Source organism: Scleropages formosus, chromosome 12 (genome assembly GCF_900964775.1).
Source record: "Scleropages formosus chromosome 12, fSclFor1.1, whole genome shotgun sequence".
In the NCBI taxonomy this organism is placed as follows: Eukaryota; Metazoa; Chordata; class Actinopteri; order Osteoglossiformes; family Osteoglossidae; genus Scleropages; species Scleropages formosus.
In genome coordinates, this window is record NC_041817.1 from 14,963,405 (window position 1) to 14,979,075 (window position 15,671).

A 15,671-nucleotide genomic window follows, 5' to 3' on the forward strand; every position below is an offset into this window, starting at 1 on the left:
TCTCGTCAGGGCGGAATGTACTATATAGGTAAAGTGTGACACGAGCAAGTGCGGAGGTCCACGCGACGCTCCTCACGCGCTGCTCAGCCCGCGCTTCGGGTTGCGCTCTCTGCGTCTCCCGCTGCCGGTCGCGGGGTGTCGGGTTCGTCCGGAACAAAGAGCTCCTTTTCACCGGGCAGTACCAGGGTAGCGTTGCTACTCAAAGGGGACAGCTGTCACTGAAGGGAGAACAGGTCATTTTAACCGGGAAATAGGTATATTATCGGCGGGGGGGGCGAACGGCACCTGTACACCAACTAGTGCCTAAGTCAAGTAGCCACCGAACTGCTAGCACTTCACTTCGGTTTGCTTTCCTATCCTCCCTGTGAAAGTCGGACTTCGCCGCGTTTTTTTTGGCAGCTGCATCTCAGAGAATTTGTCCACGAACAGCGTTCCGGCCCGCGGGGACAACTGCGGTTCCACTCGTGCTTTTACCGCCCAGTCAGTCGCCTATTCCGCCCGCTGAGACGCGATGCAACAGCCGCCCGCGGTTCCCTCCTCAACGGCCGTCCCGGAGCCCGCTGGTAACTAACGCGCACCCTTCTACACACTCGCTCTTCTCACACACTTACGACGCATTCTCACCGTACTCTTTTTTTTTTTTTTTTCTTCGCGTTCGGTTCGTAAAAAGAAATTGCAAAAAAAAAAAAAAATTAAATTTATGTGAACTACCTATCGGTTACCTCATTATTATTATTATTATTAGTCTTGTTCGTTTCACTTCTTATACGTTCTATTTTTCTCCTTTTTAATCATGATGTAGTTTTGTGCAGCGAGCGGGCACTTTTTTTCCACAATTACATGCATTTAGCTTATTTAAACACAGCTGAACAGAGTTATTAAACGAGAGGAAACGTCCTCCGCGCTCGCCCGCCGGCCGCCCCTCCTCTTCACAGAAGTCAACAGGTTTAGAATTGACGCCTTTAATCATCATTGATCCTTTTCCATTATTTATTAATTCACTTATAGACATATAATGGTTCTTGCATATGGACACAACGCTGTGCGGTAGGTTATTAAAATTGTGGGCCCAGAGGAGGCAGTAGCTCGGAGAACCTTTCCTTTCCCTTTTTTGAAAGTCTGCTTCCAAATAAAACGGCCTCAGTGTTTACTCTAGTATATACTATAGTCAACTGTCTTGTTTGTCTTGTGCCTTTGTTCAGCGCTCTGTGTCACAGTGTGAGAAGAGCGCTCTATAAAAATCAGTTGGATTGAACTGGATTGGATTGCTGGGGAGCGCGGTGGCGCAGTGGGTTGGACTGGGTCCTGCTCTCCGGTGGGCCTGGGGTTCAAGTCCCGCTTGGGGTGCCTTGCGGCAGACTGGCGTCCCGTCCTGGGTGTGTCCCCTCCCCCTCCAGCCTTACGCACTGTGTTACCGGGTAGGCTCCGGTTCCCCGCGACCCCGTATGGGACAAGCGGTTCCGAAGATGTGTGTGTGTGTGTGTGTGTGTGTGTGTGTGGACTGGATTGGATTGAATTGAACAGGCACTGACTAGTGTTGCCTTTCAGCCAGCTGCCTTGTGAGCTCATGGAAGTCAGTTTGAATCCCACTCCTGCCCTGCTGTCCTTACCCTAAAAAGTGATAGAGCTGCATAAATGTGCAAACAATTTTTTTTTTTTTTCCACAGTCACCTTGGACAAAGGTATCAAATAAAGTTTATAAGTAATAATCAATGCAGCAAACCGTTCCCTTATTAATAATAACAATCAGTACAGCACATCATCTCCCGATTAAAGGCCGTGGATCAGGGTTAGCTAAACGTGAGTTTAGTTAATCCGGGTGAATCTTGGTTTTGTGCCTGGACTTAGGTGCAGCCATGAATTGAGCTTCGCTCTTCTGGTCTGTCACAGTCCATCTTCCCACAGAGCAGTTCTCGAAGAGGCGCAGAACAGCACTATGGTTCACTGCAGTGCTGCTCTTCCTCTCCATCATAATCCTGGTGGTGGGCCTGGTTTCTGCCACACGCACAGGGAGTGTGGCTGTAGCTGGGTACTACCCTGGCGTTATCGTAAGTGGCATATTCCCCTTTCTGCACTTCTCCTTTCACACAGTTAAATAAGCGAGTGTTAAATCCAGTCGGATAGGAGTTCATCCCATACAGAATACACAGAACAAATACAATTTCTTTGTTGGTTTAACAGTGGCAGCTTTACTGTGCACAGTGACAGTAATTATACTAACCTAAAGTTATATTCCTTGTATGTAAAATAATTTATGTTCGGTATATCCTCCAAGAAGTTACGCAGCATGCGTTGATGTTTATTGTGGAAAATACTTTAATTGAGATACTTGCCAGAACAAGGAATGCAACGAGTTCTGTTATTTAAAGTACAAAACCTTGACTTCAGCAAGTATTATGTGTCCTTTGTACTTCCATTGTTTCCCTTAGCTAGAAATCCACACAAGTAGTCTTTATGAGTTTTGATTAGCATTTCTGTAAACATGCACATATAAAGGAAATTCACATGAGTTACTGTGTATATAAAGAGAGATGCACTGTTTTACAGATATGTTTCATCTTTCTACTCTTTAGCTAAGTTTTGGAGCTTTCCTTGGAATTGTAGGAATATACCTGGTAGAGAACCGAAGACCCATGGTAAGTGACAAATGACTATGGTGAGCTTTCTTCTTATTATGGATGTCTGATTAATCTTTCACTGTGGGTCATTCTGGTGACATTTACTTCTCTTTGAATGGCTGTAGTGAGTCTTTCTCTCTGGGTTACTGTGTTGGAAATCCTGTGCTGAAATTCTCCAACTGTTGTTTTTACTTTTTATTGCATTCTACGATAAGATTAGGTGGTCTACCAGCTCAAGGTGCCTTAACTCAGGATCCATGTTTTAGCCTGATGTCAAATGTGAGGTTTCGCTGATGGATTTCTCTTCCAAGCTACAAGGTTAATTTCCCATTAGTATACAAAAAACTCTTCAGAGAAAATGGCGTTGTACATGGCTTTTTGTGGCAAATAAAATTTCCCTGTAGATATCAGGTGTTCCGATGCTTCCTCAGGATAGCTGACATTGTCTGCATTATCAGGGGAGTACAAAGGAATTAAATTAACACTGACAGCTGGAAAATAAAACATAAATGATACTCAAGGGATACCAGGACCCATGAAACTCTGTTTTGTCCCTGTTACTCAAAATGGAAACGGATCGATGTGGTGTCATTTTTACTCGGAACCATCACACCGTCCCATTTTCTTCTGTTCTTGGGATATTCTCATGATAGCTCTGATACAACAAAGTGAGTCTAGGAGAGAAAGTGAAGAACAGAGTTAGTGTATAAGCTGAAAGTATAGGGTAGGACGTTAAGACACTTTTTCACTTTAGCCTTGATGTTAAAGTTTTCAGTGCAGATTTGGAAGAGAAGTTTTTAGATCATCTCTACAGAGCTTATTAATATTCAGGTCACATTTACTCTGAAGCAATAAGGCGTTTCATTACTCATAAACCCATGGTCCTCCATCAACTGTTCATGCCAACTCACATCACCACTTCTAGCACATCTGTACTTTTATTTTGTTCATGCTGTCCTAATTAGAAATCTGCACCTTTGTCCAGACAGCCAAGTATGGCTCTTTAGGTAAACTGCAAGCCAAAGGTAGCGCAGGCACCTAACAGCCACTCGGCAAAAGGGCTCACAGTTAAAAATGTACATCTTGTGACCCGCATCAAAACATTCTTAGTTTAGTTTAGGCATCATTACATCCAAGTGGGACATAAACCTGCCGGTTTTGTCCAGCTCACCTGGGATCAGGTGCATGCTTGTCAGGTTCATTATCTATTTACAGCTTTTGGTGTCTTTGACACACTTAGCTGGGTCACGGTGTAATGCCATCTTCCTGCCTTGCCTTTCTTAAAACTAGGAGACTGAGCCTTATTTATCCATAATTTAAAATCTGAATCCTATGACACAAACTTAACCCTAAGTCAATACAGTGTGAATACTCTTCTTTATAATATAAAAGTAAATAATTGCAAAAAACAGTTGCCTGGTTAACATTGTAAGTTGCTTTATACAAATGTGTCTGCTAACAATAAACAATATTGATAGCAAACACACACAGCACACATTTGTGCACATACTCATAAATTCAAACAGCACAAAGCACGTTTTCTGTTTTTGAAATTAGGAAAAATGCTCTTTATATGCAAGGCATGCGGGTGTTAAAGTGTGGACAGGTCAGAAATTGTGCTTTCTTATTTCAGTGCTTATCAGCATAGGACAATTATTCCTAGTTCAGCCATGGTATGTAAACATAATTTAAGTGGTATAGCTAAACGTGGCTGTTGAAAATGAAAATAGCAACATATTTTTGTTTTAAGCAATTACCTGATTTGTGTTGTAGTTTTTATGTTGTGGAGGGTTTGAAAACTTTTTCGTTTCTCTAACGAGATTTAACTTGGGTGTTGGTTTGTACAGTAGTTTAGTACTTCGTATCCAAAATGACTGTATGGGCATGGAAAGGTTGTTAAGATTGGGTTTCGAGGCATGTTGAATACATGTAATGAATTAATTCTCCTCTGTCTGAACAAGGTATTTGTAAATGAGGCATCCGTGAATATATGCTCGGCTGCTCTGCAGGAGGAGTGGTTCCCATGGTGACGGGGTAGGCGGGACAGAGGGGTTCCATTGCTCTGACACCCTGTCTGTATTTGATTTAGAAGGGGGAGTGCTCACCTGACTCGCTGCTATCACTCCCAGTCATGGCTTTAAAATTTAATGACTGAGCTGTTGGCATATTTGGAACTGTGGCAACTGTAGTACAGCTGATTTGTTTCTGACCGTTTTTTTTCCTCTTCTCTTGCGCCTTGTGCACGTTTTCTTCTTGGTTCTGGGCTGATGCTGATACTGAGGGTTAAAAAACATCAATATTTAGCTAACCTGTGTGTATGCGTGTGGAGTGAAAGGTCAGCCTGTAGTTCAGGAGGGAGGAAGTGTTATATCTGATGAAACGCCAGAAATGTCACAATTCTTCTTTTACTGTGCACAGTCAAAATCTAAAATCATCAGGATAGAGCCACTGGACAGCAGGTGGGTTAGTGATTATGATTATTACCTTTCAGTTTGTAGGTCCTCAGTTCAAATTCCTGCCCCCAACAGCGGTACTCTTATGGAAGGGACTCACCCAGAATTGATACAGTACATATAGCCTACTATTATTTATAAATAAGTAAGTAATTAAAAAAGAGTTGCCTGTCTATCATTGTAAGTCACCTCAGGCAAAGGGGTCAGCTGAAAAAGGCAACACTGATACCAACAACTGTACTGTATGTCCACTGGGCATCTTTAAGAAATTAGGCAATTTCAAATGATTTACCACCAGGTCAGGTGTGATTCTGTAACTTTAAGAGAAGACACTGTCTTTATGAAATATCTGCTTGGTGCTTGTCACCTTGTGAATAAGTCCCCTTGGTGAATAAGAGAACACTACATAGAGTTCCTTGGAAGTCGCTTTGGAGAAAAGCATCTGCTAAATAAATAAATGTAAATGCTTCACCAGGTTTCTGGTCAGTCTTTTTCAACTCTGTGACCACACAAGTAATCCTTTCTCATGCCATATTTTGCCCATAAGACTTGACTTCGTCCAGGATTGAATATAACCATTTCCCTTGGTGTCATGGATCCCCAGAAAGTTCTGCTGTGATCGACCTTGAGTTCATGCAGGCAGTTGCATAAGGTTATGGATTGTCTTCCACAGTGGTGTGGTGTGCAGAACTAGAGCGGGGAGGGGCTCTTTACGAGCAAGCTGACGGCACTCTGATGATGTGAACTAATGCTGCTGTCAAGGTCCATTGTCTCTGACATCAGCGCTGCCGCAGCACCACATTAAACGGCAGTCGTTTAAACTGCTCGTTTATATTAATGGGTTTAGAGATGCACTGGCAGAGAAAGTCTCAGTTACTGGACTCATTAGTGCCAGAATCCATATTTATCATTTGGGCACCTGGGATTTGATTATTTTGGCCTTGTAGTTATTGCAGTTTTGGACTTGATTACACTGGCGTATTAACAGCATGGTGATTTAATTGATCTTTCTTTCTGAATTTTCATTTAAGGCAATTTGACATATTATTTGAAATGTGAACACCAAGTGGACTGAAGACATTACGTCAGATATTTGTCTTGTAGTTACTGAAATAGCTATTGGATGACTTGGGAAATCTTCTATGATCTTCTGCTGGATGCCTTACACCACTGGACCCATAAAAGGACATTGCCAGGTTTATGAACATATACACAGCAGCCTGGCTTTAGTATCATGCAGTAAAGTTCTGTTTAAATCACTTTGCCACATAACAAACAAGATGTCTGCTGTTGCTTCTAAATTTTACCTTGCAGACCACCCTACTGCTCATGAACCATGATTTCTTCTCGCTACTGTTGATCTTCAGTGCTGGTGTCTTTTTTTTTTTTTTCACCGTATGTGAAAATAATTTTTTAGACCCTTTCTAGGAAAGTGTTTCCCCACACTTTGACAACACAGTACCTGGTTAAAGCACATGATCACTATATACTGAACAGATTCTTGAAAAAAATATATATTTATATGTAATTTTGTACTCAATGTGAGATTCATCATTTGTATATTGTGGAAAATCATCAAAGCATCAGCCATGGTTCAATATGAAAAGCAATAAAGAGTACTGGAAAATCAAAAGAGCCAGAAGTTGAGATATGTGAATAACCATCTGGACTGTTGGCCAGCTTAGCAGATTGTTTCCACAGTAGGGCCTTCACCGCATGTCTTCACATCTGCCCCCAGCTGTGTGCTTCTGCCTGGTATATGGTCTATTATGGCAATTCAAATCTCACTTGTGCTGCAGATAAATTGTACCACTTTTATCACTGGTTATGATTTGGCCCATGATTGATAACTGCATGCATTAGGAATCCAGTATGATCATCACATTAAATGTTATACCACTTAATAATTTTAAATTTTTGTTTGTTTCTGTACATTATGAGTATATTGCATTTGTGTGGAGTGTGAACTACGACTGGCTCTGTGTAAGTGTGTATATGCTGAATTATAGGGGAAATGCAAATGCATATCTGTGAGTTTGTTTTTTGCCTCCTCCTATAGGCCCCCCATAGCCTGCTTCCCTCTTCAGGGTTTTAAATGATGGTTAAAACATTCCTCTTCCTGCCCCATTGACAGAACAGCTGTTTATTTCCTTTATTGTGCCATCCTGGAGCATACTATGAGCCTCTACTAGAGATGTTCAAATGAACTGCAAGAGCATTTACTGAGTCTCTACTCTGACACACACACACACACACACACACACACACATATATACATAAATACACAGAGACACAAGGTGCTCTGTCTCAGGCCTCTACTCATGTCCTGGAACTGGTGGCATGGTTACTGTGCTGAGAGATTCACCATCTGTTCCATCTATTCTTCTGTCCCACCCAGATACCAGTCCAGAAACAAGAGCTTCAACACAGGACACTGTCATCACATTTAAATGTGTTTGGCACAGCTGTACCCCATGCATTTTGGTCCATATGTGAGTTGTATAATAGGTGCCTTCTTTCAAGAAACCAGAAAAAATAAAAATCACATTAAGATCATATTGAAAATTAAAGATCATTGAAAGGGTACAGGGCATTGCAGCCTCCCCTGACCTTTGCTTCATTGACATTGATGGTTACCTTTGCACATACAGTTTGACTGGGAAGACCTGTGGTTTGGGGCTTTTTAAAATTGTTCAGTATTAAAATGGATTTTCTTAATAGAAGAAACATTAAGAGGACACTGAAGTTCAGGGTCATGTGTAATCACAGGTGCAATGTCTTGAGTCAGCAGTCCTGCACAGGGAGGGCGATAGCTACCTAATAATGGGGACACGGTGAAAAAGGACTTCCTTATCCAGGCAGATAAATTAGCTGCGGCTGTCGTCTCCTAGAGACATTAAACCAGGGTTCGCCAGGCCTCATAGAAACTTTACTGGTGCGCTTAAATAGGATGTCAAGTTTTTCTTAGAGGTGAATCTCAATAAATGATGCACAGTAACAGCGGCAGAATTAAATCAACAGTGGAAAAGTTGAACTGACTTTGAGGGTCTTCATTTGAGCACTAAGCAATCACATTAACCCTGTCAGAGTTGATTTACCTCTGCAGATGTTAATACTCTCCTTGTACTCCAGCTTGTAGCATCCATCATCTTCGTCAGCATTGGGGTTATTGCCTCCTTCCTCTGCGCTATTGTGGATGGGATAATCGCAGCAGAGTTCATTGTGAGTATCCTAACTGGTGTTTTTCTGTTTCCCTGAAGGGATTCCATTTGCATAGCTATGCCCACAGAAACTGTAGCCCACAAACCTCTCTACAGAATCACACTGGCCTTCATCCACTTCCATCTCTATGTGCCCATGAGACCTTCAGTGAGGTGACCAACCAATACTGCAGAAGAACAACGAAGATCTCGTTTCATTAGGAAGTACTCTGACGGTTGGGTGCACATTACTCATGGTGGAATTATCACCAATCTGTTTTGCCTCCCCTGAAACTGGCAAAGGTCAACCCAGCTTTGGCTCTGTAATCTCACAGGGGTTCAATTTCACTACCAGTAGGGTCCAGCAAACAAAATAAACCAATTAAATAATCTATTACTTCCTTTAACTCCTTTTCCCACAAGCCATCTAATATCATACATGATACTAGGCCTTAAATCACAGCCCTGACTGATTTACTAGATACACAATTACACAGGTGTCGGCAGAGCTACCGGTAGGCATTTGTTATGTTAAAACAAGGAATGCTGAAGGTGGCTAGGTCAGAATGGGCCAGAGCCATCTCCTGAGTTTATGATCCAATCTGTGGTCAGGAAGCAAAGGTGCAATGTTAGAGGTGGATTATATTGAAGGTCAGGGGCTGGGATGACTGGGACCGTGGTAGTCATGCTGCACAAGTTTACCAGTGTGTTCAAGATCCAGCTTTAATCAATGTAATGGGATCTAAAGTCAAGCTAACACCTGACATTGCTACAGTGTCTTTTTGACATAGCAGCACGGTTGTTATGTTTGTCCTAACCTATCATTTTACAGATGGTGAGTTACCGTTGCAGTACCAATAATGGTGGGGTGGGGGGGCAAAAGTTGTTTCTCTTACTTATTGTCATTTTACTATGCTCAGATGTATAGCAGAAACAAAATGTGATTTTTGCAGGTTCAGCTGTAACACGAATTGACTTGCTTCTATACCACACATACAGTATATATCAGTACAAATACAGACATCTATTACAAAAACACAATACAGATAAAGACATAATAAACACAAGACAAGAGGACAACAACTACTGATCTCTGAGATAGCAGTGACACAACTCTTAAGTCTTTCTCTTAAATCAGTGTGATAATAGCTCCTTCTATTTCTCCTCCTTGCTTCCATCATATGACAGGACATAAGACCCCTAATGGAAAATAGATGTGAGTTCTACTCAAGCGATCCTGGCCATTTCTATGAAAGCTACCAGTCTGAGGTAAGTCTGACTCAACTCATCTGCCAGTTCTCTGTCCGTGGGCATTGCACTAAAGTGAATTTAGCAGAAAAAGCCTACAATGGCATCAGTTTTCAAATTGTGAGAAGACTGTATTTCACAACAAATGAAGAACAAACATTTCAGCATTTTGAGCAGCAAATAATATATACTGTAGGTTGGCTGCTCAATGCCCTGCTGTAGCCTTGTGCAGCATACTTACCCTATATTGGGTCATTAAAAGCAGCGCAGCTGTTTATGTACTGTATGCTTTGCACACTATGTGTCACCTAAGCAACAAATTGATAATTTGTCCTCTCCTTCTCCACCACATTAGACAAAAACCCTTAACATACTATGTAAAAGCATGTGACAGTAGCCTTTCTGATTAAAACAAAAACTTCACCAAATTCTAGTTTTCCAGTGACATTTCTTGAAAATATGATTTTTGCAGGTTCAGGTATATATTATTCCCATAATAAACTAATTGAACAAATTCACATTTATAAAGTTGCAGTTAATTTCTTATTGTCTCTGCTGTTGGCTGATAATAATCAGATTAATTTAATTTCAAACTTTAAGACACAAGTGGAGGATAGAACATATTGAAGGCACTGACTTGTTGACACTTTTTAAAAAAAAAAAAGTATGGACATTAAATAGATCTGCGCAACTTTGATTGACAGCTGAAGATATGAGTTCTCCATTAGCTGAAAAGTAGGTATTTCATGCTCAGACTGAATGATTAAAATGACAGGGATAATCATAGAACTGTCTTCAAAAGTTGCTAAAATCAAATGTCAGCATTCACAAGTTGAACAAAATAACAGAAATACCACATAAAAAGAACTTCAAATCTGAAGTAAATAAATTACAGTTGCAAATGCAGCTACACAATCATTAAAAAGAATACAGGCATCCCTTAATTAACAAACTGTCTTTTTCCTCTTTGTTTCATGGAACAAAAATCAGTATAACAAAATTTACTCAAAGTGCGTCCTAAAAATTTTCAGTCATGTGATGCGTGAGTGAAGCTGAAGTGCAGTGATATACTGTATTTGGCATGTTTGCTTTCATATCGGGGAGTAGGGCATTATGGGAAGTATGAAATTCCATATTGGGTGTTATTTAACTGAACGATTCCAGGGGCAGAAAAGAAATTAGCAGGAAATGTTTAGCTGATGGTTTTCTGGGTATATATCCTCATTTTGGTAACAGTGCACAACTTTAGAAATGGTAGAGAAGACTGGTGGTGTTCGTAGCTCAGGTTGTTGATTCAGATGTTCAGGTGTTTGCTGAGTCAGTTAATTAGGTTAATTTGGTTAAATTAGACTTAGAACCAGTCACAGCTGCAAACTAGAATGGGATCCATGCTCAAGGTCATCTCAATCAGCCAATTAAATCAAATCCAAGGAAGTTCCTAGCTTCCAGACCCATTATAAAGACTGATATTCAAACCAACAATACATACATTAAGCACTGATGATGTTTCCTTGACTGCTGAGGTTGCAGTCCAAATGACAAGTTTGGTGACCATCTGAGTTTTAGAAAATTAATAAACAAGGTCTGCTAAGTGCTTTGTTTAGTGTCTGTCTTCTGGAGAACTGCTCAGTTGAAAGAAAAGTGGGAATTGCCCCACAGCAATACCTCTAGTCCTGGAGAGAGAAAAATACACTAGATTTTCCAAGCACGGTCCGTAAGCAGAACAGCAACGGTAACGGGTATAATGTGCTGTTATATTGTTTTCTAAGATGTATGGTGCTTTGCAAAGTGTCTGCTAAAGCAAATGTAAGTGTTTTAGATCATGCTGAAATCATGGCTTGATAGTTATATATGTTTTCGTGATATCTGGTCAAATTTTGAAGGGGGCTGGGAACGCATTGTTGTTTTTCCTGTCTAAAGTAGTTAGTTGTAAATGGGCTGTTTGGTATCACAAATTTTGATATCTGTACCATTTTAAGAGGTGGATTAACTTTGTAAATTGTACTAAGGACTAGAATACTGCATCAGGTGAGACACCTGTTGAAACGCTCCCAAACGGACAAACGTGCCCTTAACAGCATGGTTGAAAACCATAGAGCTGCTGCCTTGAAAATTAGCACAAAATTGAATCAAGACCTCTGTGAGCTAGTCTTGACTGCTTTATGCAGTGAGCTTCACAAAGCTCCTATTTATGGTAGGGCTGCCATTTAGAAAAGGCTTGTCCCAGGCCAGTGTGTGAAAACATAGTGCCTGTACTCCTGAGCAGTGGAAAAAATTGTGTGGGTGATGTCATATTTTTCTTTTTTGATATTGGAACATGTTGATACTTGGAGAAAATCAAAGACCTCAACTCAAACTGTCAACTGTTGAATGCAGTGGTGCAAAAATTGATTCCTCAAGATCCTGTTTTCCCAGATAACACAAATGAATACCCTGGTAAATCAGTAGTAGTTTCATGAACACCAAGATAAAGTCAAACCTCCTCAGTTCAAAGATCTAAACATAACTAAAACTTTATGAAAAGGTCTGAAGTGCAAGCATGTCCACATTTCCTTTATCTTTCAAACAAGTGGAGGCCCAAAAAAACAACAATGTTTTTCTGAAGATTGGCTACACGTCTTACTGGTTTGTCGTATATTGTTTGTTTGGTGTTCAAGTTTTGTCTGTCACCTGTACCAGACAAAACGGCATCCGATGTCTGAAGTACAGTGCTATGAGCATGAAGTTAGCAGACAATTATAGAAAGTCTAACATCTTAACAAATTGCATGAAGATTAAGGCCATAACTGCAGACAAATTGTATAAAATCATAATCCATCATCCGGTTATACATTTATACACCTTTTAAACACAGAAATTGAATATTAGCCAAACAGTATTTTTCTCCAGTGAGCAGCATGGTGGCGCTGCTGCCTCTCAGTACCTGTGTGGTTTGGGCTCTGGGTTCGAGTGCAGCACAGTCTGTGTAGAGCTGATGTGTTCTCCCTGCGTTTGGGTTGAACGGCTGCTACCTTGTAGTAGACTGGTAACCCTTCCAGAGTGTACCCTGCACTTCTGGGATGGGCTCTGGACTGCCGTGAATCGGACTTGGGGAAACTCATTAATGATAGTCTTTCTCCCCATATTTACTACCCTAAATGATTGTTCTTTGGAAGAATGCTCCTTCCTTTAGACTCAGAGGTTGCAGGTTTGAATCTCACATTTTGCTGTGGTACCCTTGAACAAGGTTTTTACCCTGAATTGCTCCAGCAGAAATTAGTGAGCTGTATAAATGAGTAAATAATTGTAGGTAGCTCAAAATTATAAGTTGCTGCATGGGTGATAAGTGCTGTGCAATGTTTGACACCAGATGATCATTTACTTGTGACATTATGCTTTATTCACAATAGTGTAAGGTTAGTCACATTATGAAAAACTGTTGATGTAATAAAGTTACATGTTTATACACAGTGTGTTTGTAAAAGTTACTGCTGAATCTGCTTTTTCAGTTGAGATTTGCTATTACCTTTATTGACATGATTGGTTGAGATTGTCAATATGATAGGAAGTATGAAATACATACAGTAGTTTTTGTTTTGGAAGAAGTGTAACATTTGTACTTTGCAGAGTGAAATGCAGAATAGGGGTTGAATAAAATACCTGTTGTAGAAGTAACTTGGCAAAAATACCGTTTTACTGAGTAATAAGCACATTGTTTGAAAAAATGGTATAAAACAGTTGCTGCACAGCTTTCAAGCTACTTTGTGCACTGGTACAAAAGAATTCAATGAGGAAAGCAATCATGAGAAGTGTGGACGGTAAAAATGATTCATGAAAATAAGGCAGTTGTCTATTGTATTGTTTGAACAAACTTTTTTTTTTTTTTTTTTGGGAAAACGACAATTTGTTGGCAGTGTAATTACTCTGCAACTTTCAGCATGTATGTCAAACTTTGAGAGCTCAAGAGAACAAAGTTAAAACATTACAAGTGAGGTAAGAGTTTCTTTCAGCTTGTTTCCTCTCATGAGTGTGTTTGCAGTACCTTAGATGGCACCTGTAATACATTTATTCATTTAGCAGATACTTTTCTCCAAAGCAATGTATAATGATTGCTGTGTGGTTTTTAGCTGTAGGATTTAGTATGCCAGGAAACCTGAAAAACATGTCTTTGGACTGTGGGAGAAAAATAGCACCTGGAGAAAACCCACGTGAAAAACGGGAGAAGTCCACATGGACAGCAGGGATCAATCTGTCCAGCCACACCCCCCAGGCACTGAGACACCAGCATTATCTGCTGCGCCACTGTGCTGTCAGCTAATAGGACTGTGTAAAAATATTAGTTTTAATTCATTCATTCATTTTAGGTTGCATATTTCTTTTGATGAGGAACAGAGTTTTTTTTTTTTTTCCTCAATTTAATTAATGGTAATTTGACCCCCTCACAATGGGTATTCACCTACCAGGGTGATTTTGTACAAAGATATGATCGTTATGGACAGCACATTTAATTCCACTGGTCAGTGCTCAGTTTCTTGGGCTGCTGCAGTCCCTACTGAGAGCAGATATTAAGATAATGAAGACGAGCACAAAAAGACAATAGCATAATTTGAAGTTTATTTTTCCACTTTGTATGAAAAATAAAATGTTTGAGTGCTGCCCTCGGGTTAGAAAGAATGGAACGACCACTGTTTTGGCCAGTGTTTTTGTTCATGTACACAGTTTTCCTTGAGTGGTGGATAATGTTTCACACCCTCATGTGGTACAGGACTCTCGTGTGTTTCTTGTGGAATTGAAATCATGGGTGCTCTGCAGCAAGAGCTACCAAGGAACAGCTCCGTTTCTGTTCCAGATCCTTTCCCATAGACGGAGTCACACACACTAATTCCAATGTGTAAACTAGGTTTAAGCTGTGGCTTGGCAAATAATGCCCTTTTTTTTTTTAAAACATCCCCTTATTTTTGCCAGACTGCAGTCAAGCTAATAATTTTTTCCCCTCATATTATGTGTGTATGCATCCGTTATATAATACTTGTCGGAGATTCTGGTTGGAAACTAATAGTGCTACAGATGTTTTACCTTATTGTGTTCAATATTGTCATTTTCATTGGTTTTTCTGCACGATTGTATGGGGCAGGTTACTGTATGTGAACGCAGTACAGGCCAGAATGACTATTGCTTACTGTGCATCGATTGAGAGGGTTTCTAGCTGTAATACAAGCTGATGATTTTATCACAGCTGCACAATTGATTGCTACTACACAAATGATTACTCCTGTACAGAACATAAAACTAAACTACACTTTATTGATTTTGAAAATAGAAGATTAATATTTCCTTGATGAGATGTGAAAGTTATGGTGCGTATCATGTTCTCGGAGCCTGTTTCCCGTTCGTGAGCAATAAAAGCAGGAGCCTGTCTTCCTGGGCTATTTTTCTGCTTGTGCGGCTGGTCTGACGTGTTCATGGTCACTGCCGTTTCTTCAGGCTGCGATGCTGCCCCCTGCTGGAAGGCATGAGCTTGTGCACTACTTGTGCAGTCATGTTCTCAGTCAGGCCTGAAACTCCTGCACATCTGCAGAGTTCACAGACTAATCTGTGCCCCTGAATGTGGCGTCACGTTCGCTCCCAGAGTCTGTAATGCGTGGCCGATCACTCCAAATCACTCCAGCTGCTCTGGATGCATTCCAGTCACTTATACTGCAGAGGTCAGAGCCCTTGCACTGCAACTGAAACTTGTGGGTTTCAATCCCTAATGTAGCACGTTTGAGCGATATCTCCTGAATTGCTTCAGTAGCAGTTCTCTGAGCTACATGAATAGGTAAATAAGATACCGAGGGTACGAGTTAAATTTCTCATACAGAAATTCACTTTTTTTAAAAAAAAGTATTGTTTGATTCAAATTAAACTTATTCTGAACCACTGCTATGTTCACATTTTCAATAAAGTTTAATGGGGAAAAAAAAAAACACAAAACTTGTTACCTTATTAGTGAATATTTAGCAAGGTTCCCACAGTAAAGAGCAACAACTTACGTAACGTGCTTACTTATTCATTTTGCTCACACTTTTCTCCAAAGCAACTTATACTTTAAAGCTACTCCAGTACTTGCAATTATTTTCTCAAAACTGCTATGACATCTTTACTAGATCAACTGATCTTAATTTCTTCTTTGC

The 15,671-nt window shown here is 40.4% G+C and overlaps 1 protein-coding gene across 6 annotated transcripts in view; it reads left to right on the forward strand.

The window, feature by feature from the left end:
- tmem255b (transmembrane protein 255B) overlaps nt 1-15,671 on the forward strand; it is an 18,735-nt gene continuing 3,064 nt past the window's right edge. Inside the window, exons 1-6 of one of the 6 annotated variants that reach the window (XM_018758371.2) lie at nt 45-254; nt 400-563; nt 1,891-2,048; nt 2,574-2,636; nt 8,204-8,293; nt 9,460-9,540. In XM_018758371.2, the coding sequence (XP_018613887.1) occupies nt 512-563; nt 1,891-2,048; nt 2,574-2,636; nt 8,204-8,293; nt 9,460-9,540 (444 nt within the window). In that variant the 5' untranslated portion in view covers nt 45-254; nt 400-511. The other 5 variants (XM_018758390.2, XM_018758362.2, XM_018758381.2 and 2 more) reach the window with 5 other exon arrangements.